This window comes from Carettochelys insculpta, chromosome 22 (genome assembly GCF_033958435.1).
Source record: "Carettochelys insculpta isolate YL-2023 chromosome 22, ASM3395843v1, whole genome shotgun sequence".
NCBI lineage: Eukaryota > Metazoa > Chordata > Testudines > Carettochelyidae > Carettochelys > Carettochelys insculpta.
This window is the reverse complement of record NC_134158.1, coordinates 15,176,023-15,198,406: the sequence shown is the minus strand read 5'-3', so window position 1 is coordinate 15,198,406 and position 22,384 is coordinate 15,176,023. Positions and strand designations below refer to the sequence as shown.

General features: G+C 56.4%; 1 protein-coding gene across 9 annotated transcripts in view; it reads left to right on the top strand.

The window, feature by feature from the left end:
* LOC142024218 (sulfotransferase 2B1-like) overlaps nt 1-19,569 on the top strand; it is a 36,583-nt gene extending 17,014 nt beyond the window's left edge. The window contains exons 2-8 of one of the 9 annotated variants that reach the window (XM_075016003.1): nt 2,434-2,602; nt 3,156-3,364; nt 3,737-3,945; nt 4,457-4,583; nt 8,400-8,494; nt 8,775-8,955; nt 10,822-11,774. In XM_075016003.1, coding sequence (XP_074872104.1) covers nt 3,223-3,364; nt 3,737-3,945; nt 4,457-4,583; nt 8,400-8,494; nt 8,775-8,955; nt 10,822-11,483 — 1,416 coding nt within the window. In that variant the 5' untranslated portion in view covers nt 2,434-2,602; nt 3,156-3,222 and the 3' untranslated portion in view covers nt 11,484-11,774. Of the gene's footprint in view, nt 1-2,433; nt 2,603-3,155; nt 3,365-3,736; nt 3,946-4,456; nt 4,584-8,399; nt 8,495-8,774; nt 8,956-10,346; nt 11,777-16,469 lie in introns of those variants that run through there. The other 8 variants (XM_075016002.1, XM_075016008.1, XM_075016000.1 and 5 more) reach the window with 8 other exon arrangements.
* The last annotated feature ends 2,815 nt before the right edge of the window (nt 19,570-22,384 follow it).

Here is a 22,384-nt window from a genome sequence, read left to right as displayed (position 1 = left end):
CTTGTACTGGGCATGGAGCACAGGTCATCTCCAGGTATCCTCCACGTCACCACCTGGGACCAAACTCCTAGCTGACCTCAGATGTTGTCCTTCTGTCTCAGGCGATCTTCTCCACGCTGCCCGAGGTCTTCCTCGCTTGCGGTTTCCTGGCGGGTTCCGTGCGAGAGCTTGACGGACTCTGCTGGATGGCCCTTGTCACACGACGGTTCAAAATGCAACCGAAGCAAATGTCGGGTGCTCCCCTCAGGGAATTTACCCTGATTTGGCTCACTCAGCTGTGCCTGGAGAAACCTCCAGTATTACATGCTCTATACAATACCGGAGGGGCACTTTGGGGAGGAACCAGAGAAAACCCTGTTCTGTCAGCCCCTCAGCTGCGCTGCAAGGACTGATTTGCCCCTGCTGCTGGAGAGATGGTTTCATAGAATCATAAAACACTGGAACGGGAAGGGACCTCGAGAGGTCATCTGGTCCAGGTCTCTGCCCTCATGGCAGGACCAAGCACCTTCTAGCCCATCCCCGATAGGTGTTGGTCTAACCTGCTCTTAAAAGTCTCCAGCAATAGAACGACAAGAAGGCTTCTGGCACCTTATAGACTAACAGATATTTTGGAGCATAAGTTTTCGTGGGCAAAAGCCCACGAAAACTTATGCTCCAAAATATCTGTTAGTCTATAAGGTCCCACAGGATTTCTTGTTGTTCTCGAAACTACAGCCTAACATGGTGACCTCTCTGACACTTCCAGCAACAGAGATTCCACAGCCTCCCTAGGCAACTTATTCCAACTCCCTGACAGGAAGTTTTTCCTAACGTCCAACCTAAACCTCCCTTGCTGCAGTTGAAGCCCGTTGCTCCTTGTCCTGACCCCAGAGGCCAAGGAGAACAATTTTTCTCCCGCCTCCTTGTAACCCTCTTTGAGGTACTTGAAAACCGTTATCCTGTCCCCCTCGGTCTTCTCTTTTCTAAACTAAACAAGCCCACGTCTTTCACACAGCTCATGTTCTCTTGACCTTGAACCATTCGTGTTGCTGTTCTCTGGACCTTCTCCAATTTCTCCACCTCTCTCTTGAAATGTGGTGCCCAGAACAGGACACAATGCTCCAGCTGAGGCCGAATCAGTGTTGTCCTGCTCCTTTGCCATGTGCAAAACGTGCCCAGAAACCAGGGGGGTGGCAGTGAGCACAGCCATGCAAGGCTCCAGAGGCTCTATCCTGGGGTAGCAGCAGAGTCTGAACAAGGGGCTTGGAAGGTTTTTGACCTATTGTGATCCTGTGGGACGCAGGGCTCTGAGCGCAGCAAGTGCATCTGCCTCACAGCCAGTGTGGTAGTAACCAGCGGGAGCAACTGCCAGCTGGAAGGAGAGCGGCTAACCACCAAGGCAGCCTCCTCCCCACAGCGCACCTCAGCCTAGGGTGACACAAGCAATGCCTGCTGGAGCATGCCTTCCCCAGCGAGTGCACAGCCCCCGCGCATCCTGGCTAGCTCCAGAGTGCCTCAGTGGGATGCAAAGACTGACATCAGCAATGCATCCTGGGAAGCATCGCCCGGTGGGGCTGAGTGCATTGGCTCCTCAGTGCATTCTGGGACGGTCTGAGCTGCCCTTCAGGGAAGACATCCCAGTGCCGGGAGAGCAGCCTGGAAGGCAGAGGACCAGCTCTGTCAGTCACAATGGCCCATGGCTCTGGGCTGGCCCAATTCCTGTGCCCACAGCAGATAGGCCTGATGGTTGGGGGGCTTGAGATCCGACTGGGGGAAAGCCCATGAATGCTCCCTGGGAGACCCAGCCTGCACTCTCCATCATGCACTCCTTTGTGGGGATCTACCCCATGTTCCCTGTGAGCTGAGCGTGCAGGAGAGAGACAGGTGCTGCCCAGCTGATTAGTAGAGCTCTTGCAATGGGCAGTGTGTGTTGCTGCTGGTGGTGCACAAACCCACATGCCTCGGTGCACATAAAATTTATTCCACCCCCGAATGGGAAAAAAAATAGCAGGAACTTTAGTTGGTCTTCCCTTGTGCCGAGCAGAGGGATTGTCTGAATGGTTTGCAAGAGGCTGGTGTGTGTTCAGTTTCCCTGCGCGCTGCATGTGTAACAAGCTGATGGGAGAAGTGGGTGTGGGTGTGACCTTGTGTAGCTGCCTATACCCCGTTGATTGGCCTGGAGATGGGGAACCATAGCCACTGATGACCAGAGACCCAGCGCAGCCTGACAGGCAGCCAGCGCTGGCTGGTAGAACAGAGGGCTGAGGAGGTTTGATAAGGATAACCAAGCCAGAAGGTCCCAGCCAGTGGGAGCAAAAGGCGGAGGAGGAGGGGTTTGCTTGGCCACCTCCAGGAAGGTTTCATCACATCACCTATCTGAATTCTGGGTGAGTCAGTTCTGCGGGAGAGTCGTACCTGCCCCCAGCCGGAGAATACGCTTCTTCCCGTTCTCAGGCCAAAGGCCCCCAAGGCAGCCCAGCAGGAATCTCAGCGCAGCCACCGGCCCAGGTAGCTGACGAGTCCCTCCAGCTCCAGCGTCCGCAGCCGAAACGCCTGCAGCTGGGGAGCAGGCCTGTCTGTGAGCAACATCGGGGCCTCTGCTGCACCTGCCGAGATAGCGAGGGTAGGAACAGCACCGAGGTCAGAGGAAGGGACAGGAACACAGGGTGTCTGTCCTCCAGGGAGTGCTGGCTCCCACCTGGCATCAGGGCAGGGACTGGCTGGCTCAGGGGGGCGGGCAATGGGGCCCAGGTGCTCTCCCTCTAGGGCTATGTTCTGTCAGCATCCAGGAGACAGAGCAGGGGAGCTGGGAATCAGGATATCCTGGTTGCATCCGGGGAGAGACTGGCGTTGACTGTCAGGTAGCCTGCCCCTAGGCTGGGCCCCAGGAACTGAAGAATCTTTCATGAAGAACTTGGTCATGTAGTGAAACCTCCAGAAACCAAAATTAGTATCTCAAATATACAGGTTAGCTGGGAGCCAGGACTCCTGGGTTCTGTCACTGGTTCTGGAGGGGGAGTTGGGGTCCCCTGGGTAGTGCAGGAAGGGCTGGGAGCCAGGACTCCTGGGTTCGGACCCCAGTTCCATGCGGGGAAGCAGATCCAGAGGGTGCTGAGGTCCCTCACCCCTTGTTTCCTTTCCCTCTTCCCAAAAATGACATCCGACTCCATGGGCAGGCCATGCTGAAGAGTTAAGTTAGCTCCTACTCACGCAGGGAGCCTGGACCTTGGAGCAGCAGCGGTGATGCTCAGACAAAGCTTCTCCTACAAAGGGGTGCTCTTCCCCGCCGAGGCAGACATCTACTCCCCCGAGAGCATCAGCTATGCGGAGAACCACTTCCAAGTGCTGGATGATGATATCTTTAACGTGACCTACCCCAAGTCAGGTAGGGGCTCTGGCGATGAGCAGTGGCTGCATCCTGGCACCCAGCCATGCTATAACCATTGGACCCTGCTCCCCTCCCAGAGCTGGGGAGTAAATCCAGGAGTCCTGGCTGCCAACCCGACCCTGAGCTAACCTAGAGGCTGGGGTGCGTCTCACTGGTATTCCCTGCATAAAAGAGTGCAGAGTATCTCTCCCTGATGCTGAGGGGGGCGTGGGAGCTTGTGGTTAGATCAGGGAGTCAGGGCTCCTGGGTTCTCTCCCTAACTCCAGGAGGGGAGTAGGGGCTCGCGGTTTGCTCAGGTTGAGGCTGGGAGCCAGGACTCCTGGGTTCTCTCCCGGGCTCAGGCTGTACCTGTTTTTGCTCCCATCCTAGGTTCCAACTGGATGCTGGAGATCCTCAGCCTCATCCGGGAGGATGGCGATGTCTCCTGGTGCCACAGCATGCCCAGCTGGGAGCGGGGCCCCTGGGTCGAGGCCAGTGGGTCCAGGGACAGGCTGGAGGATGCAAAGCGCCCTCGCATTGTCAGCTCCCATCTGCCTGTCCAACTCTTTCCCAAGTCCTTCTGGGGCTCCAAGGCCAAGGTGAAGTGGGGATCAGGGGTCCTCTGGGCCCCCCTACTGGCACGCCAAATCATAGCTCCCTGGCCCCAGGGTGGGAGAGAGCTCAGGGGGCTCTACCCAGCCCCATTCTCCAGGAGCCTAAGCAGAGAGAACCTGCTTATGGCACAATAGTCTAGTGGTTAGCACAGGGACTAAGCACCAACCATCCTGGGTTCTAGGCCTGGCTCTGGTTAGGAGAGTAGAGTCTAGGGGTTAGAGCTGGGGGGTGCTAGGAGCCAGGCCTTTGAGGGTCTGCCCTCATCTGTGGTGGTTAGAGCTGGGGGGTGGGCTGGGAGCCAGGCTTCCTGAGTTCTATCCCCAGCTCTGGGGGAGACAGTGGTGCCTAGTGGCTAGAGCAAGATCTCCTGATATACAATCTGCTCCCCACACTTGCATCCAGCATCACTGGGGACAGGGCCCTGGCACCTTGACTGCAAGCTCCTTCCCCCACTGGGACACGGGTTGCTTTACCCATTTCCCCACCTTCTTGCAGGTGATCTACACTGTCCGTAACCCCAAGGACTTGCTGGTTTCACTCCAACATTACTCCAAACTGGTCTGCTTCCTGAAAGACCCGTTGTCCCTGGATGAGCTACTGGGGGCTTTCCTGAGAGGAGAGGGTGAGTGGTATGTTCAGGGCCAAGAGGCAGGGGGAACAGCCCCCCTGCCAAAGGAGTCAGCCCCATTCTTATGTGTGGGGTGGGGCGGGGTATCCAGCCGCTTGGGGTGGCACCTCCACTCCTGCCGCCTTGTAACAGCCAGCAGGGAAGGGGAGAGGGGACCTCACTGCACCTGCCCTGCCAGGAGGAGAGGAGAAAGCCTGGGGGAGAGCAGAACTAGGGAACAAACTGGGGGGCGGGAGGCAGAATTGTGGAGGCTGGAGTGGGGCAGCTCTGAAATGGGCAGAACAGAGGGGGCACTGGAGGGGCAGAACTGGAGCGGAGTTGGGGGTCAGGTGGCAGAATTAATTGCTGGATGGGGGATGGGCTGACGACACCCCCTCCTCCTTTGAGCCACCCCACGTGGGCCTGCCTGCCCAGCGCTCCTGCTCCCTGGGGCCCTGTGTTCTACCCCCGGGTGCAATGTTATTTTTCTCCCTGGGGCGTGGGGACGACAAATTTTCCTACAGAAAATTCCAGTGCAGACAGAAGAAATAGATTTTCTTCTTTTTTAGTTAGAGCCAACGCTCAAGAAAAATCCCCATTGGAAACAGGACAGCTCTCCTCGTCCCGCTTCTCCTCTGTGCGCCAGGCTCTCACACCCAACTAGATCCCCCATGGCGCATCATGAATGAGCACTCCCACTCTGCACTGTGCTCCAGCCCCACCGCTGGTGCACTGATCATGGCAGCAGCAACCTTATGTCCCCATTCTTCCCTATGGGTCGGACTCTGGCTGGACTACGTCTCCCAGGATGCACTAAAGTCAGGGACATGCCATGGTGCATCATGGGAGTTGCAGTCTGGCCAGGCGGCATGGTGAACGAAGACAAATGAGGCGGGGGTGGGGCGGAGGGGAGAGGACAATAGTTCATGGTGACCAAGCACTCCCCTGAGGCACTGAATCTCTGTAGCAATGCTGCTGCAGTGCATCATGGGGGCTATAGTTTGGATTCCTTTGCCATGTTCCCAATCTCCTCAAGGAGCTAGGCTCTCCCGCCAGACTTCTTCTTGCGGTCACTTGCTAGTCACAGAATCACAGGGCTGGAAGGGACCTCAGGAGGTCACCTAGTCCAGCCCCCTGCTTCAAGCAGGATCAACCCCAACTAAGTCCTCTCAGCCAGGACCTTGTCCAGCTGGGACTTAAAAACCTCAAGGGATGGAGAATCCACCACCTCTCTAGGCAGCATATTCCAGTGCTTCACCACCTGCCTGGGGAAGTAGTTTTTCCTAATATCCAACCTACACCTCCCCCTCTGCCACTTCAGATCATTGCTCCTTGTTCTGCCATCTGACACCACTGAGAACAGTTTCTCACCCTCCTCTTTAGAGCTGCCCTTCAGGAAGTTGAAGGCTGCTATTAAATCACCCTTAAGTCTTCTCTTCTGTAAACGAAACAAGCCCAAATCCCTCAGCCTCTCCTCATAGGTCTTGTGGTCCAGCCTCTTCATCATTTTTGTTGCCCTTCGCTGAACTTGCTCCAGCAAATCCACATCCTTTTTATACTGGGGGGGGCCCAAAAGTGGACACAATACTCCACATGTGGCCTCACCAGTGCCGAACAGGGGGGAACAACCACTTCTCTAGATCTGCTTGCAATGCTCCTCCTAATGCACCCCAGGATGCTGTTACTCTTCTTGGCTGCAAGGGCACACCGGTTACTCATATCCAGCCTCTCATCCACCATAACCCCTAGGTCCCTTTCCATCGTACTGCTGCTGAGCCAGTCAGTCCCCAGTAGGATGTCTTCATGTCACCCTCCTATTTGTGAGTCCGTTGCTGGCTGATCAGCCGGATTCTGGAGCTGCAGGTCTTACCACGGAAGGGGCAGGCAGCGGTAGCTCTTGGAAGGGCGCCGGGCAGTTTGTGGTGGTCTTTTCTCCTTCTCCACCTCTTCTCATGCACCATGACGGGACCTCTCAAATTGTGCCACCCCCCCACCCCCCCAGGGATGACCACTCGCGACTGGGGACAGTCTTGGGCAAGGTTCTCCCATGTGTTGACACCGATGCTGCCCTTTTTCACACGTCTGCCTTCAGCATGTCCTCATATCACTTCTGCTGGCCCCCAACGCTCCTCTGGCCTTCCTCCAACTCCGAAAACTGAATCTGTTCTGGGAGGCGCTGATCGGACGTCCGAACCATGCGACCAGGCCAACGAAGTTGTCAGGGAACACTGGTTTCAGTGCTGGTCACTTGCGACTCTTCTAGGACGCTCGTGTTCGTGCGCCTGTCCTCCCAAGAGAGGCTTAAGATTCTTCTGAGGCAGCATTGATGCGATTGTTCAAGTGTCTCCAAATGACGCTTGTATGTGGCCCAGGTTTCACATGGATACAGCAGCAGCCGCTGCAGGGTGTACAAGGAGCTTTGTCATCCAGTTGTGCATCATGGGGGGCTGCAGTCTGGCCAGGCAGCACGGTGACAGGAGGCAGAGTCCAGGAGAACAACAGTTCATGATGGCCAAGCACTCCCGTGATTCCGTGAATCTGTAGCCATGCTGCTGCAATGCATTGTGGGAGCTGTTCTTTGCAGAGGGTTAGCTCATTGGTTTAAGCATTGGCCTGCTAAACCCGGGGTCTTAAGTTCAATCGTTTAGGGAGCTGGGGCAAATCGGTTAAAAAAAAATCTGTCAGGGATGGTGGAAGGTCCTGCTGGGGGTGCAGGGGACTAGGTCCCTTCCAGCTCTCTGCGATGATGTGTATGATGTTCCCAAACTCCTTAAGGAGTTAGGCTCTCCAGCCAGACTACATAACTCATAATGCACCACCTCCTCTCTCTGATGGGGCTCAGGGGTCCCCAAGCTCTGCACCCCCTCCGCAGGCAGGAGTGACTCTCACTCAGCAGGTAGAACAGGAAGTTTATTACGCGACAGAGGCCCGGTTTCTTACAGAAGCGTCAGTGTAGCAGTCAGAGACAGTCATTCCAACCCGTCTTGGGTACAGGAGCCCGAGGGGCGCCCCTCTGGGGTGTAGCTCCCCCCCTTGCCAGGCTGGCTGCCTTCCAGCTCCCTCTTCCCCCAGCTTCTAACTGCCGCCCCCAGAATCAAACCCCGCTCGGCTCCTCCCTCCTCTTTGTTCAGGGCAGAGCTGTAACCTGCCAGCCTAGGTTATAGCCCCAGGGTCACCCTTAGCCACTGGGAGCTGCTCTGCTTATCTCCCACACATCCAGCCTGAGTCTCACACATGCACCCCCCCCCACTTCATCACACTGTCTAAGAGGGGAGCCCATGATGCATCATGGGAAATGTAGTCCAGGCATAAGGGTGGAGCCACATCTAGACTACAACTCCCATGAGTCATTGCAGCATGGCTTCACAACTGAAAGAGTCCTGTTCTCAGAAAGTTGGTATTTTCTGTGGGTTGCCCACGGCTCCCCCTCAGGCTGTTCTGGGGAGAAGTGCCGGCCTCCCAGAGAGCTACGGAGTCGGGCTGCAGCACTCACCCCGCCTTGAGCTGTGCTTCCTGGTGGGAACATGTCCAGTCCCTTAGCTGCCACCCCCAAGGAACTGGGCAGGATGTGCCCTGCTGCAGACTAGGGACAGGTTCAGCTCTTCAGTGGTCGGTCTGATCTGGAGTCACTCTTCATTGCAGGGGGACAGGGCGTGGCTCTGATCTCAGCTCCCCCACGCTCAATCTGGAGTCACACGTGGAGCCGAGCCGCGTTCGGATTAAACATCCCCCTTTGAATCCCACCTAAAGCTGCTGGCTGGAGTAGGAAACCCACCCCCCGCTGGCTGGGGCGATTCCCCTGGTGAACCCCCACCCCCCTTTGCGTTCCAGTTCAGTTTGGGTCTTGGTTCGACCACGTGAAGGGCTGGCTGGAGCTGCACGGCCGTGAGAACTTCTTCTGGATCAGCTACGAGGAGCTGAAAGAGGTGGGGCAGGAGGGAGATGGGGGAGCCCAGCAGGGGCTGGGGTAGGGGGTATGGTGGCGGATGGACCAGGATGGGGGGGACCCCAAAGGGGCTGGGCGGAGGATGGGGGGCGGGGCTGCACATCAAAGGGATTGCAGAGGCGACACCTGGGGGGGCAGAAGGAAGGGGTTGGAGTTCTGGGGAGCAGAGAGGGCTGGGACAACGCAGTGGCGGGTGGGCAGGTCCCTCACCCGACCTCTGAGGCCACAGCCCACCAGCCTCCTTCCTCTGCCCCCCACAGGACCTGCCGGGCAGCGTGGGGCGGATCTGCCACTTCCTGGGCAAGGACTTAGCCGCCGACGCCCTGGCCTCCGTGGTGGAGAACGCCTCCTTCCAGACCATGAGGAACAACCCCATGACCAACTACAGCCTGGCGCCTCCCAGCCTCATGGATCAGAGCAAGGGCCTTTTCCTGAGGAAAGGTGGGCAGCTGAGGGCTCACATCCCCCCATAGGGCTGCCCGCTGGCCCTCCCCGCCTCTGGGCTGGGGGCAGCCAGGCCGCACCACCCCAGATGCAGCAGCAACCCCCCCCCACACCAATGCTTTCTGCCCCCCCGGCCACCAAGCTGGGCTTTGATTCGGGGTTGGGTCCTGTCTACACTGCGCTATACGCCCAGGATTAGAAGTGGAGTGACTCCCACCCTTGTGCTGGCGCGTCTCCACGCCTGCATAACCCCGGACTGAACCCAGGCGTCCTAGTGCCCTCCTGAAACCCGAGCCTGCGTCGTGCCAGCAGCCAGGGTTCAAACCCGTTTGCACAGCTGTGCAGACGCCGGCCCGGGGGTTGTGGGCTACCTTCAGTGGCTGTTTGGAGCATGAAGCTGGGGGCTGCCTCTGCACAGCAGTGCATGGGGCCGACTGGACTCAAGCTGGTACCTGGCACCCCCGGGCGGGCTGGGGCACCAGGCCCGAGCACCGCGGAAGATGCCTGAGCCTGACTTCAAGCCCGGCTCTTGCATTGCCATGGAGACGCGGCGGCTGAGCTGGCCGTCGCTTCCAGCCGTTGTGGGTTGGTTGCTCAGGGCCTGGCTCTCGGTCTCAATTAATTCCCTAACGACCGGGACCGCCTCGCACCTCGTGCACGGCGGGGCCTGTGCTGCCCCCGAGGACAGGCGTGACCCTCGCCACTCCCCCGAGCCGTGCAAAGAACAGCGGGAAACTGAGGCACACGGCGTCATCATCAGAATCTTCCAGGCCCTTGTGCCCTGCTCCCGCATAGGGTAGTGGGGGGTGGGGATTGGGGCAGCGCCCCTTTATAAAGGGGGCGAGTCTCCACAGGGGCTGCCCAGGTTCTGGGTGTAAGACAGACCCCAAAGCAGAGACCACAGCTGGGTGCGTGCTGCCAGGCTGGGCCAGTAGGAGAGGTTCTGGTGAGCTGGGGTAGCTGGCGCCCCTCGGGGGGCGGGTGCTAAAGGGGTATCTGAGGGGGCAACCAGACCTACCCGCCCCCGCCTGCTGTGGGATCATGGCTAGATTCTGACCCCAGCTTCCCAGAGGCCAATCTGAAGTCAGAGAGATCGCAGCGGTCCTGGCTCCCAGCGCCCCCTCCCTACCCTAACCACTAGATGCCACTCCCCTCTCCACGCTGGGGTAGCACCCAGAAGCCCTCACCCCCCTAGTTAATGGCCTCTACCCCAATCCCACCTTTTGGCGCACGGCAGGGCTGCTATGGGAATACTCCCCCCGGGGGGGGCACCAGTGGGGGTGGGCGAGCAGGACGTGAGTGCTGGCGGGTGGGGGGGCCTGCAGCTTCCCCAGCCTGGCGCCCCCACCACACAGACTCAGCAGCCCACCCAGTGTCACTATTTGCAGGGGAAGCTGGCAACTGGGTGAGCCATTTCACCGTGGCGCAGACCGAGCACTTTGACCAGGTCTACCGAGAGTGGCTGCAGGAGCTGGCTTGCACCTTACCCTGGGACAAGGAGTGACATCCCCCCTCCCACCTCCAGCTCAGGCGGGTGCATGGAGCTGTACCTAGCCAGGGGACACAGACGGTGCATCTCCATTGAGCCAGGGCTTGCCCTAGTGGTGTCCCGCAGTAACTTCCCCTTTAGGTAACAGGCAGCCGTCTTAGTCTGTGTTTCTATCAACACAAAAAGGCGCTACTGGACTAACAAAATAATTTATTAGGTGATGAGCTTTGGTGGGACAGACCCACTTCTTCACGCCAAGAAGTGGGTCTGAAGTGGGTCTCAAGAAGTGGGTCTGTCTCACCAAAGCTCGCCAGCTAATACATTATTCTGTTAGTCTTCCAAGTGCTGCTGGACGCCTTCTCATTCCCCTACAGGTGTTCCTGGCAGGGGCTGCCCCCGCACTCCTGTCCCCGACACCTGCCTGGCTTGGTCCTTCCTGCTTTCACTGGCCTCCCAAATAAAAGCCGCCTGCCTCTGGGGTCTGTTCATACACCACACCACGTCTGAACCCCTAGTCTGGACGGCAGCACGCGCCCTCAGCAGCTGCCTCATCTCTTTCATCCACCTGCACGCCAGGACTCCTGGGTTCCCTCCCTGGATCTGGCAGGGTGGGGAGCTGATCCTCTGGTGTGGCTGTCAGGTTTGGAGCAGTCGGGGCGGGTTCCCTGAGGCAGGGCTGTTGGGAGCTGGGGGTTTTGTGCACCCCTGTCTCAGCCCCCACAGGGAGCAGCAGTTCATCCCACAGGGAGATTCTCTTCTCCACGTGGCCAGATCCAGGCTCCTGAGGGTGCAGAGAGACGGCAGGTTAGAGGGGCCCGTCTCGCCCTGGGTCCAGCCCCTGGGGGGAGCCGGGGCGCGGAAGTGGGGTTCACCTCACCTAAGGTGCCCCCCTGGGGCAGCTGTAACAGTCGTCAGACAGGTTCAGCCCCAGGATGAGCAGGACCCCAGCGCTCAGCGCCAGGCGGGCGATGTTGGCATGGGTGAAATCCGGGCGCTCCGGGGGGGCTGCTGTAGGGGGAAGGGGAGAGTCACGTAGCAGCTGGAACGGGGAGATCAGCAGCTGGCGCTGCCCCAGGAGTGGAGCCCCTAAACCCCATCCAGCAGGTCCAGCCTGGCCCCGCTATGGGGCTCAGTTTCCCCCGCAGGTGCCCAGGTGGAAGAAGTGCCCCTGCCCTGCCCATTCTCCAAGACGCCAGCCCTGCCCCCTCCCTCCTCCACTCCCTTGCCCCACACTCCCTTGCTCCCGATTTTCTGCGGGCTGGGGAAGGGGGTGCGGGCTCTGGCTGGGACTGGGGGATGGGAGGGAGTTGGAACGCAGCAGGGAGGGGAGGCTCTGGGGTGGGGCAGGGGTAGGAGGAGATGTAGGGGGTGGGCTCTGGTGTGGGGAGGGGGCCAACCCCCCAGTCCCAAACCCCAGAGACAGCTCCTTGGGCACCAAGAGCCACTTTGCAGGGCTGCTTCGACAGCGGGTCCTCCCCAGACCTGGGCAGGTGGGAGCCGGCGGTGCCCCAGGTTGGGTCGGGTCTGTTCCCCCTGCGGGGACAGAACCAGCGTCTGGGGGAGGGGGGGGGCACCGGGAAGAGCCACTGAGTGATTATCCCTCCCTGGCCTGCCTCACTCACCCCCCTAGAGCGTGGCACCCCTCTGGCCTTGGGCAGAGGCTGGAGGCCCCGGGGATGCGCCCCTGGCACACAGGCACCAGGGGAGTGGTAAGGTGCCTGATTGCCCTCCGTCTCCAGGGGCTGCTGCTGCCCACTGCTTGAGAACCCCCTGTGACTCCATCCTTGTGTCGCCTCCCCCAACCCTCAGCCTCCCCTCTGCTGGGCCCAGGGCACAGGGAGCCCCCCAGGATCTGGCTGGGAGCTGAGGTACCAGGCTGGGCCCTCCCCACTACAATGATCTGCTCAGAGTCGCTGAGCTCTGAGTAGACAGCCGGTCCTGTCCTGTGGCTGTAACGACAGGTGTAGTCACCGCTGTGTTCCTGCCTGGCGCCGGTGATGGGAAATTCAGCCTCAGAGCCAGCAGGGTCTGTGTGGTTCACATAGTCCTGAGCTCCAGCCTTGTCGAGGAGGAACCTCATGTCCTGGCGCTGAGTCGAGCACCGGATGGTGACGTTTCCCCCGCTGGGGATCACCCCGCTGGGGCTGGCGGAGATGGAGGGTTTGGGGTAGGTCCCCTCTGGGTTCACAAACAAACCGGCACTAAGTGGGGGTGACACAAACGGCGTCCGCCTGACACAACCCTCTACCCGGCTGTCGTGCCAGCGTTACCCCTCCCCCAGCCCTGGGCGCAGCCCGGCCCCGCGGCCACAGCCGGGTGAGACACAGGGGAAAGGAGATTTCCCGGCTCTGACTCCCGCAGTTCCCCAGGGACTACCCAGCCCTGCCCCCGCTGCAGTCGGGGTGAATTGGGATCTACTCTGTGGGGCTCCTGGCCTGGATTTGGGTCGTTTGAGGAAGTGGCTCCCAGGACAGCTCCCCCCAGAACAGGTCTACCAGGTCCCCCAATTTATCCAACTGGTGCCCATCGCTGTAACGAGCATGGTGAGGCCTCAGCTCCCACCTCTGTGTGTGGCAAGGGGAAGTGGTCTGATAGCAGCATCCCGTTGGGGGTGGGATCCACACCCCTCATGTCCCTGCCACGTCCCATGTCCTTAATGGGGCAATTCCCCCAGCTGCCCCATTCCCCACAGTACTCACACCCTGACACACTGCTCCGCCGGCCAGCCAGCAGCCTGGAAAGGAAACAACTCGTTAGGGACCAGATCCTACAGCCCTCAGACCCCACCACCCCCCTGGGCCTGTACCCTGGGCTCAGATCCCACCCATGGGCACACGCCCTGGGCTCAGATTCCCCCACCATGGGCACACGCCCTGGTCTCAGATCCCCCTCCCCCATGGGCACACACCCTGGTCTCAGATCCCCCCCCATGGGCACACGCCCTGGTCTCAGATCCCCTCCCCCCCCATGGGCACACACCCTGGTCTCAGATCCCCCTCCCCCATGGGCACACACCCTGGTCTCAGATCCGCCCCCCATGGGCACACGCCCTGGCTGTCTCTGATACTCACCAAGGAAGAGGACAGTGACAACAGGCGCCATGATGAAGCAGTTTTGGGAGGGGGGTCCCTCAGTGCCTCCACCAGCCCCCGGTGCTGAGCTCTCCCCAGCCCGCGGCCCCAGTGTGAGCAGAATCAGGAACTGTGCCGGGGCGGCAGCCCCAGGAAGTCTGTGACATGCTCAGCCCCTTTCTTCCCCATCTGGTGGTTTCTCTGCAATCTCCAGGCCAAATCTAGCAAAACCACACGGCAAGAACAGCTCCCTGCAGTGCCCAGCAAACCACATCCCCCCTGCAGCTGCCTGGTGCCCCTACCCCCCCACACGTGGGGAGCAGTGGGGTTAAAGGCTTCTAGCCCCACATAGGAGCTTCCCAGCCTGGGCACCAGCTGGGAACATGGACATCTCCAGGCTGCCCCCACCTTTCCCACCAGGCCTGTCCAGCCTCCCTGGCGCAGCAGCGCAGTGCAGAGGACAGCCCATCTCCCTTGGTGCAGGGCAGACATTCCTTCCTGACCAGCTGGGCCTAGCGCCCACCCTGGAGGATGAAGGTGGAAGGACCTGGCCAACCTCCTCCTGCCGGTGCTACTCTTAGCCCATCAGCATGGGACAGTGCTGGGATGGGGGCAGGGGGAGGTTATGTGGGGGTGTGGCTTCCGGCCCCTGTGAGCAGGGGAGGGAGGGATATACTTACATCCAGAGTTGTTCAAAGAGGAGCCACAGAAGGGGAAGTTTCCCCAGAACCGGCCTCGCTTCCTGGTTCTGCTACTGCCAGTGCTATTGAGTCATGTCTGAGGGCTGGATTGAGGGGCAGGCAGCCCCCTGGGTGGCAGGGTTGCAGGGCTGTACTTGTCAGCCGGTGCAGGGGAGTGGAATGTTTGCAGGAAAAGGCTTGGGAAGAAGCGTTGCAGGGGGAGATATTCTATTTACATCCCTCGAGGCAGGGCTGGGACAAATGAACCACCTCGAAAAGACCTGGGGGTGTATGAGGGGGGTGGGGATCGTGGGACTTCAGTAAGCTGCCGAGGGGCAGGAAAACAGTTTCTGCCAACGGTACGGCCCTTCCCCGGACCCTGACACCCAGGGAATGTTCGGACATCGATGAGAAAGGCCCCCGCAGAACCGGACGACACGCGTCACAGCATGTCACTGGGACGCGCTCCCGGCCCTGAGGTTCCCCACCTGTTTCAGACACGGAGCTGGAGGATGCTGCTCCCAGAGCTGGTCACCATCCCGAGGGCTGAGCAGAGCTGTCCGGAGCTCAGGCTCATTAAAACATGTCATCAGTCCCCAGTTAGCCAACAAGGGGCAGGCGGCGCTTGCTAGGTTATCCCTTAAAAACACCCTGGGCTGAACTGCCCTTGGCCACGCTCTTGGAGCCGTTCAACACAGCTCTGCATTTGCCCACCCTTTTTTTCTTTTTTTGATCTCTGCTGCTGCCTGATCGGGCCCCTTCCGATTCCGAAGGAGCTGTCTGTTCACAGCTCAGGTGTGAGTAATTCTGAGGCCCTGGCTACACCAGCATTTTGTAGGTAGACCATGTTGCTGGGGGGTGTGACCGAAATACACACACACACACACACACACACACACACTCTCTCTCTCTCTCTCTCTCTCTCTCTCTCTCCCTCTCTCTCTCTCTCTCTCTCTCTCTCTCTCTCTCTCCGGGGAGATCAATTACATTCTCCTACCAGCATAGCTACTGCCACTCAAGGACAGGGGGTTGCTATGACGAAGGGAGAGCTGAACCTCTGCCCCACGGTTCCATGGGGCTAGGCAGGGCAGGGGGGAGCCCCAGCTTGGTGGGACAGGGCTGCAGCAAGGGAAGGGCAGTGCCTGTCCTCAGTCTTCTCTGTAAGCAGCGTTTCCTGGGGCTGCAGCCATGGGAGAACATCAAAGGTGACAGCAGTAAATTTCATCTTCGTGGATTTCAGGAAGGGCTGTGGTTACTTCCGCATGGGCAACGATTCCCGAAACTGGAGACAATTTGGATTAGTACGAGAACTGGAAGGTGGATAAGGTACTGGTTCAAGGGGAGATTGTAATGGGTCACTGGAATCTCCAGCCCTAGAGGTTTTCAAGTCCTGGCTTGACAAAGCCCTGGCTGGGATGATTTAGTTGAGGTTGGTTCTGCTTTGGGCCTGGGGGCTGCACTCAACCTCCTGAGGTCCCTCCCAGCCCTCGGATTCCATGATTCTATGACGTGGAGATTAGGAGTAGAGTTCCTCAGGGATCGGTTTTGGGGACTGATCTTATTTAACATTTTTATAACTGACCTGGGAACGATGAGTGAGGAGGGCTAATAAAATCGATGGGTGGCACAAAGCTGCAGACCAGGAGAAGATCTGGATGGCCTTGAAAACTGGGGTAATGGACATGGGGTGATAGTTAAAAGTGCAAAGTGCCAGAACATTCACTGAGGGATTAACAAGGTTTTTTCCTATAAACTGAGGATGTGTCAGGGGGATGCAACAGAGGTGGAGAAAGACTTGGGTGCATTGGCTGATCACAAGAGAACGAAGAGCACCAATGTGAACAAGGCGTATTTCAAGAGAGTTCCCATAGAGTCAGGGAAGTGTTTGGACTTTATACCAGACACTGGTGAGTCCGGAGTGCTGTGTGCGGGTCTGGTCACTGGGACCCCTCCTAGCACGATGCAATTAACAGCTCTTCACACTTGTTTAGCACAGCGCTGAGTTTCCAGGTGGTCCTCTTAGGACAGGGCTCTTTGGAAATATCCAGCAGAGCATCTACACGAAAACAGCATTCTTTACAATTAAATGGAAAGAACGCAGCGCTCCTGTCGAAAGCGCACTGCCACTCCCGTTTCAGGAACGGCGCCTTCTTTCAAAAGCTGCTTTTGAAAGAAAATGGGTGGAGATACGCCACAGGCTGGTTTTTTCAAAAGAGCGGTCCTCATGACGCCTGATTTTTTGATCTCTGGCCTGTTCTTTCGGATGAGCAGGGGCTGTACGGATGCTGTCTTTCGAAAGAGCCGATCGCTCCTTTGATCCGCATTTTTGTGCATGGATGCACTCTGTCGGAAGAGCTCTTCCAGAAGGACTTCTTTCAAAGGATGGCTGTAGTGTAGACGGAGCCTGTCAGTTTCAGGAACCTTCCTGGTATCAGACAGTGCTGATGAAAGGAGGAATATAAAGTTTTGAGAGAAGTGAAGGAAGATACACATACACATCAAAGTATTCTGAGGACTTGCTGAGCAAATGATTTCAGATGATGTACGTGTATGATTTAGAGGCTATTGTCTATAATAGTCATTATATTTGCTTGAACATAGGCTCGTTTTTCTCACTTTTTCTATGACTGAGTAGAGATTACTGGTCTTTTCTCCCGGTAAATTCTTTCCCTCTCTGTCATGCATATAACTTCTTGTCATTCTTTCTGTCCAAGGTGTTTTCTCAAGCTTAATGTGTAGTCCTAGGGGGGAAAAAGGCCAGGGAAACAAATGGAAGCAATAGCTACCTAGGAAAAAGAGTGGGAATTTCTGTACTGTTGGCTTTGGATCATGCAAGATAATATTTTATTATAGGGAGTCTGCAGTGTAAAAACTCTTACATGGACTTATAAATTGCATATCATGTGCATACTGTGTTGTATTTTTACAGTATGGAAGAAGAAAAATCCCAACAATTCGTTGTTTTGTAGCAAACATTAAATTGGAATAAACATTTGTCCATCTATTTCATATTTTGCCTGGATAAACTCTGTATTCCCTAACAACATTAACGAAATGTTTTATATCGTCGTATGAAAAAAAGGATAAACTTTCCTTTTTCAAGGAGTAAAAAAAGTTGTTTCCTGTGAGAACAGTAAACAAAATAGCACTAACTTTCACAGAAATATCCTGGTAATACAACACAGATTTTCAGCATGCATATACTAATATAAGATTCCTTCTTACACAGATAAGAATGTTAATATTTATAATATAAAATTAATTGTAATGAAGACTTTCTGCTACTGATTTTAGTACCAATATTAGGTAATTCAGCATAACCCTCTATAAAAACAAAACAAATCAATCTATAACAAAGCTGCAATCCCCAGACAATTTTCAGACAGGTTACTTATTACCTAGCTGGAATTCGTTTCAATATAACTCACAATTGAGTTTTAAGCTTGTGGGTTATCCTCATCCTGTATCCTCTAGAGCAGTGTTTCCTAAGCTATGGTGTACAGAACACTGGTGTTCCATGAACAATTCACACGTGTGCCATGAGCATCTGATGCTTTGTTAATATCATACGCGGATGGTCTATATTTTCCATTATCAAAACCAGATACAGTGTTACTTCTTCACTGTTATGATAGCCTGATTCAATTCATCTTGGTTTTGTTGTATATGTTGCTGTTTGTTTGTACATTTTGGTCTCACAATGATTTTCTTGTCTGAAGAAAATTTTCATCGGCGTTCCACATACAAAAATTATTGTTTGGTGTTTCGTGGTCTCAAAGGCCGTTTCTACACGGGCCACTTCCTTTGGAAGTGGCATACTAACACACAGAGTGAAAGATACTAATCAGGCACGAATGCAAATTCCCCATGCTTCATTAGCATAAAGTCATGTGATTTGGAGTCCGGAAGACCGTTTTTTCAGACTCCAAAACGCCATTTAGAAGCACGGACCCCTCTTCCTTCCAGAAGACCCCCCAGGGGATGCGCTTCTAAATGGCATTTTGGAGGCTGGAAGAATGGTCACGTGATGTTATGCTAATGAGGTGCAGGGAATTTGCATCCTTGCCTCATTAGCATATTTCGGACTGTGTATTACCACACCACTTTCAAAGAAAGTGGCCTGTGTAGAAATGGCCAAAGGGTGCGTCTACGCTTGCATTCCTCTTTCGAAAGAGGTGTGCAAATAAAAGTGCAAATGAGGTATATATTTGCATATCTGATGCCTCATTTGCACATTCTAATTTCAAAAGAGCTTCTTGTGATAGAAGAAAGCCAGTGTAGTAGTGGTATTATTTAACGTGTGTTTTTTTATTTTGCATTTTTATATAGTGTTGTCTACTGCTACTTTACATACATGTAAAATTAGTTCAAAGAATGTGTCCAAAATGTATTTCTGTCGTGATGTCTCCATGCCAGAGAGGACCCCTGAAAATGAAAGTTGTTACTACACATTTACAATTTGCCTCCGCACATCTACAGCTGTTGTGTTTATATATTTAATGCCCTTCCTGTTAAAATAATAAATTCATTCTTTATGGTATGGGGCCTCTTACATGTGACGTGGTTTGGGGACTCAGAAGGTCATAATTCTTCTCTGGGGACTGACTGGCTCAGCAGCAGTCCAGAGGAAAGGGACCTAGCGATTATGGTGGATGACAGGCTGGATATGAGTAAACAGTTTATGCCCCAAAATATCTGTTAGTCTATAAGGTGTCACAGGACTTCTCGTTGTTCTCAAAGCTACAGACTAACACGGCCACCTCTCTGACACAGTGCGCCCTTGTAGCCGAGAAGGCTAACAGCTTATTGGGGTGCATTAAGAGGAGCATTTTGAGCAGAGCCAGAGAAATGGTTGTTCCCTTCTATTTGGCACTGGTGAGGCCACATCTGGAGTAACGTGTCCAGTTCTGGGCCCACCAGTAGAGAAAGGACAGGGAGTGCTGGAGCAAGTTCACAACAAAAATGATGAAGGGGCTGGAGCACAAGACCTATGAGGAGAGGCTGAGGGATCTGGGCTTGTTTAGTTTGCAGAAGAGAAGGGTGAGGGGCGATCTGACAGCAGCCTTCAACTTCCTGAGAGGGGGCTCGAAAGAGGATGGAGAGATACTGTTCTCAGTGGTGACAGACAGCAGAACACAGAGCAACGGCCTGAAGTTATAGACAGAGAGAAGTCAGTTGGATATTAGGAAAAACTACTTCCCCAGGCGGGTGGTGAAGCACTGGAATGCGTTGCCTAGAGAAGTGGTGGAATCTCCATCCTTCGAGGTTTTTAAGTCCCAGCTTGACAAAGCCGTGGCTGGGATGATTTAGCTGGGGTTGACCTGCTTTGGGCAGGGGCTGGATGACCTCCTGAGGTCCCTTCCACCCCCAGGATTCTGTGATTCTATTATATATTTCCTTGCTGGTTTAAATTTCACCCTACCTGTGTCTTCCGTGGAGAGGAGATATTCCAGCTGGCGAGGAAAGAGTGGGACTTGGGGCCAGCACGCTTCCCCTCATGGCCTGCCCACTCCTGATTCCCTAGTGGGGCTCAGCAGGAGCATTCTGCCTTTCCCACTCTGGTCCCTTCAGCCAGGCACAGCCGAAGGGGCACCTTGCCTTGTTTCCTGTAAGCTGAGCACTTGGGCGGCCATGCAGCAGATTCCAAGGCTGCCCAGCGGAGGAGCAGAGCGCCCACAGCTGGGCTAGTTGCTTCCTCAGTAACAAAATTTATTCTGCTCAAACCCTCGCGGGAACGTTGCCTGGCAGAAATCAGGGAGGGCATGACTCTGTGTGTCTCCCTCCGCGTCACCTAGCCCAGCCTTGTACAACAACACGATCCCACCACTGAGCACGGGCTTCCTGAGCCCAGTAGCGATGGGTCACCGTGGGCAGCCGTACCGGGAACGCCAACAATAACCTGGCATTTCTTTCCATGCTGCGCAGCCGCTGGGGCAGCTCTGATCCCTGCTCGACTGGGCGCTCATGTGATGTACAGCAAAACCATCCGCGAGGCGTTCACAACAGCCGGGAGTTGCGCGGGATCCAGCCTTTCACCCAGGGCCGGGTGAGCAGGAGACATAGAAAAATGTCGGAATGCGGTGGCATGCTGGGACAGGAAGTCATTCCCCGATGCTCTGAGATCCGCGCTGCCTTTCCACAAGTCCTGCCTGGGGCAGGTGCCAGGTAGCATGGAGGGAGAGCTACCCACAATGCACTGCTCTCACCACCAGCACCAGCGTGTTGAACGCGGCTGCACTCGGCCGGCAGTGGAAGAGCAGCGTGAACACAACGGCGATGAGATGATAGCACGTTTCAGTCATCGACAGAACTTCTGCTGACTAAACCGCAGTGTAGACAATGCCCCACCGCACCATCCGCTGAGGGAGACTCTGGAACGGCCACCCATGGGACCCCGCTGCCTTGGAGATGGTGTGGATAATGAAATCTGCTACAGTGACACAGCTGATCTGTGGCTGCCAGCAGCCGATCTCCCCGATGGCCGGTGCGGGCAGTGAGGTATCTGTGCACTACAGGGGAGGGGGACCCTGCTGTGGTCAATCTTCTGGAATTTGATTAAGTCGCCGAGTGGGGAGGTGCTAAATTGAATGCACAGGGCTCCCCCATCCACCACAGTGCTCTGGCCCCCATTAGGAGCATGGGACGTCGACGGGCGTGCAGGATCGTATCCATCTCCCTTAGTGGAAGCCCAAATTCAGGTACGTCGACTCTGGCGACGTAATCGACAGAGCTGGAATGCTGTATCGCCGTTCCCTGCGGCGTAGCCTCGCTCTCCGGTACCTGCCCGGTGTCTGTCTGCTGGGTCCTGCCGCACACTCAGGAGCTATCGGGTCACCGGGAGGAAATTTCCCGAGGGGGTTTCGCCTCCCTGCGCTGCCGGGCATCTGGGTCTCTTACCGGTTCAGACTAGCGTGAATGGCAGAGTCCCAGTAACTTGAAGTCTTTAAATGGTGATTTGAGGCCATCAGTCACTCAGCCAGAGATGTAGGGTGTGTTACAGGAGCAGGGTGGGGGTCGGTGACCTGCGATGAGCAGGGGGTCAGACTAGGTCATCAGGGTGCTGCCTTCGGGCTTTAAAGTATGAGTCTGTACCCCTGGGGCTGGTGCCCCATGGCCGGGGGGTCTCACTGTGGGGATCTGTAGTTCACGTTAATGGCAGCATATATGCTGGGCTGGGTGGGCTCAAGGGCCGGGGCTGGGGCCCCCCGCTTGGTCTGCAGCACCTGGCGGTTCAGCTCGGCGTAGGTGAGTCCCTCTGGGTCGGGCTCCTGGGGCTGACAGGGTAAAGAGTCACACGTGTGTGTGTGTGTGTGTGTGTGTGTGTGTGTGTGTGCGTACACCTCACCCCCCCGACACACACACAGAGCAGGGTGTGTCCCCTCCAGCAGGGGACACACACCCCCATGAAATCACAGCTGGTGATCCCAGAAGCCCACCCCTCACCCAGCAACCTGACCCACTACCCCAAAGCACTGAGTGTGCCAGGCAAGGTGTGTGCAGGGGTCAGAGTTGGGGGTCAGGCCCCAGGGGGAACAGGGGACACTTACCAGGGTCTGCGGCTGTTTCTCATCATCAATGGAGACATCTGTAGTACAGAGACACCGGCTGAGCCGCACCCACGACTGGCCCAGCACCCAGGGGGCTCAGAGCCCGACAGAGCCACACACAAACCCCACTCCACAGCATATGCCAAGGGCATTAGACCCATGTTACAGAGAGGAAAATGAGGCACAGGAACAGTGGCAGAGTCAGGGGATTATGGCAGGCCTGGGGGGGGTGGATCTAGGAGTCAGGATATCACGGTTTTCACCCCAGCTCTGTGAGCAGAGTCGGGGACCAGTGGTTACGCGGGACGACAGCCAGGATGCCTGGTTTCTCTCCCCAGCCTTGTGAGGGCAATGGGGGACTCGTGGTTACAGCGGCAGGAGCCGGGGGTGGCTGGGAGCCAGGAGTGGGTGGGGATTCTCCCCAGGTCTCTGGCTGGGAAGATCTGCTGGAGACACGAAGTGGGAGGGTGCAGGAAGCTCCAGACCTGGGGTGCAAGAATGGGGGGCACATGGAGTGAGCCCCTGAACTGAGTGGGGCCCTCAAGGGGGCAAAGGGCTCCTCGGGATACAACAGGCTCAGCTGACACCAGCTACCTCTGGTCCCTCTCCTTAGACCCACCCAGAAGCAGCTGTGAATCA